The following is a 2136-nucleotide window of genomic DNA, read 5'->3' as shown; positions in this document are numbered from 1 at the left end:
ATTTATTTTCCTATGTGCTTTAGATTTAGTCTTCATTTTCTGCTTGGGGCCGGTTACAGGCATATTTAAGCTATTCCAATCTTTTTTTACTTGCAGATATACGGAGAGGATAATAACTGAGAAATGACAGGCGTGTAGGGTTCTTGTTTCTGCCCTTTCCTTTTTCTTTTTGTTTTCTTGTTCTTTCTAAAGGGGTTCGGCCGCGCCACCAAAGCTCAAGGCAGTTAACTGCTCTGCACTTTAGCACTCTGCAACAACGTGAATTGTCCCTTCAGCAAGCGATAACCCAAAGTGATCGGGTTTTTTTCCGGGTTATTTTTTTACAGAAGACTAACAATGCTTGAAGCTGCAAAGAGCAATTCGATAGTCTTTCGTCACATGTTTTCCAGCAAAACAATGTTTATGGATGCAGAAGAAATCAGTGAAAAACACTTTAAATAGAACAGGAAATTGTACATTAATATATTGCAAATGCTTAGAGAGAGGCCTTATTGAAGTAGTGATATATGAGACATCAAACACATATATAGGACAACTTGACTGCAACACCAGATAGTTATACTTGGTAGATGGAAGATAAAGTAAGTACTTGTAGGGTGGATAATAAGCCTGCAGCCCCAACAAGTTTGGAAGTCAACCCAGGAAGCTGTAGAAGGCCTGACCAATTGCTCATAGACATAGTTAATCATTCTGGATTTGGATTTCACACTGCTGAGCCACTATATTTCCTTGCAGCCTCTCTGCTGTCAATGGTTGATGTGTAACTATCATCTCTTGCATATGGCCTGGATGAAAAATTGAATTTGCCATATCGCCTTGCAGCTTCCTTGCTGTCAATGGTATTTGCATAGGCTGGTTCTCTATACCGGGATGGTGGAGAAGTAGTGACAGAAGGTTTTGCAGCTTCTCTCAGTAATTCCACAGCTGCACTGATATCATTTGTTGCTCCAGAGAGGGGAGCATTGGGTGGTGCAGCCCATGTTGAATGACTCGGCCTTGCCCATCCACCACTGGTTTTCATGGTTGGTTCCATGTTGCTCCCTTGTTTGCGGTAATAATCATCATAGTTGTTGTCATTTCGATGGGCATCACCTCTGGGCTTTAGCAAGTCTTTGTTGTTGAAACCATTGTACTCATCGTAGCCATCATAGCCTGTGGATTTTGGGGTCTGGCGCCGATATGAAGCATCCCAAGGGGCATATTCCTTGGGTCGGCTAGCCTCAATTTGCACTTTGGTGATGAATTCCTCAACTTTTTGAGGGCGATCATCAGCTGAAGCCAGACGGAACTTATTCTCAGCAACACGATTTTCCTCTGCCCAGCGAGGGACGTGCTTGTCTTCATACTCCATAGGTGGATAAACAAGCTCTTGATAATACGTCTCAGTTTTTGTAACATAGTGATCTGCATTTTGATCAGCACGGTAAGAGATAATAGGCCTTTTCCTCCCATCAGCATCAATGATGACTGGTCGGCACACATGCTCAGGAACATAAACTGTTCTGCGCCCATAATCATCAGAGCTGGAGTCGCCCCCATATGAGTAACCAATCCCGGACATCACTCAGCTTTGTGTAGGAACTTCTTCCCTTAAAAGACTCTAAGCTCAAGCACCTGGATTCCTTTTCTTGCATATGAAAGGTGTTAGAACTTCTTCTTTTATAGAAAATCTGGGCTTTCCTGTTCAAATGAATGATGTAAGGTTGACCTGTACAATGAGTAAGAGGACCCTATGCTGTCTTTTTCTTTGCACTCTGAGATTCCCTTAAAGTTCAATCCACCAAGGAACTTGCTGCAGAATCATATTCTAAGCATTTCATGAGAGTTAACTCCGATGCTTTCTCATGGGAAAAGTTGTTTTGATAGGAGGGTGCTCCTTGAGGACGAAGATTGCAGAATATATGGTGTCCTCAAACAAGAATAAAGGAGAAAGAAAAAGGATAAGAGAATCACTTTTGCTTTGCCTCCCCGTGAAATATATAATTGTAAACCATTTTAATCAGCAACCAAGAAACAGGAAAGAACAGACTTCTGGTGAGACAGAGACTTGGGAAGTCCAGATTCTACCCTAAAAATGGCAATGTCCACAACTTGAACGAAGTTTAAACTGAGGCACAGGAGCTACAGCTAGAAGCC

General features: G+C 42.2%; 1 protein-coding gene across 1 annotated transcript; it reads right to left on the bottom strand.

Moving 5' to 3' along the window:
• Window positions 1-405: 405 nt before the first annotated feature.
• LOC105110465 (uncharacterized) lies at window positions 406-1691 on the bottom strand. Its single transcript, XM_011005517.1, has one exon. The coding sequence runs from the start codon at window positions 1559-1561 to the stop codon at window positions 704-706; it is 858 nt and encodes a 285-aa protein (XP_011003819.1). The 5' UTR covers window positions 1562-1691; the 3' UTR covers window positions 406-703.
• Window positions 1692-2136: the final 445 nt, after the last annotated feature.

This window comes from Populus euphratica, unplaced genomic scaffold (genome assembly GCF_000495115.2).
Source record: "Populus euphratica unplaced genomic scaffold, PopEup_1.0 scaffold394.1, whole genome shotgun sequence".
NCBI lineage: Eukaryota > Viridiplantae > Streptophyta > Magnoliopsida > Malpighiales > Salicaceae > Populus > Populus euphratica.
This window is presented reverse-complemented; position numbering and strand designations above follow the sequence as displayed.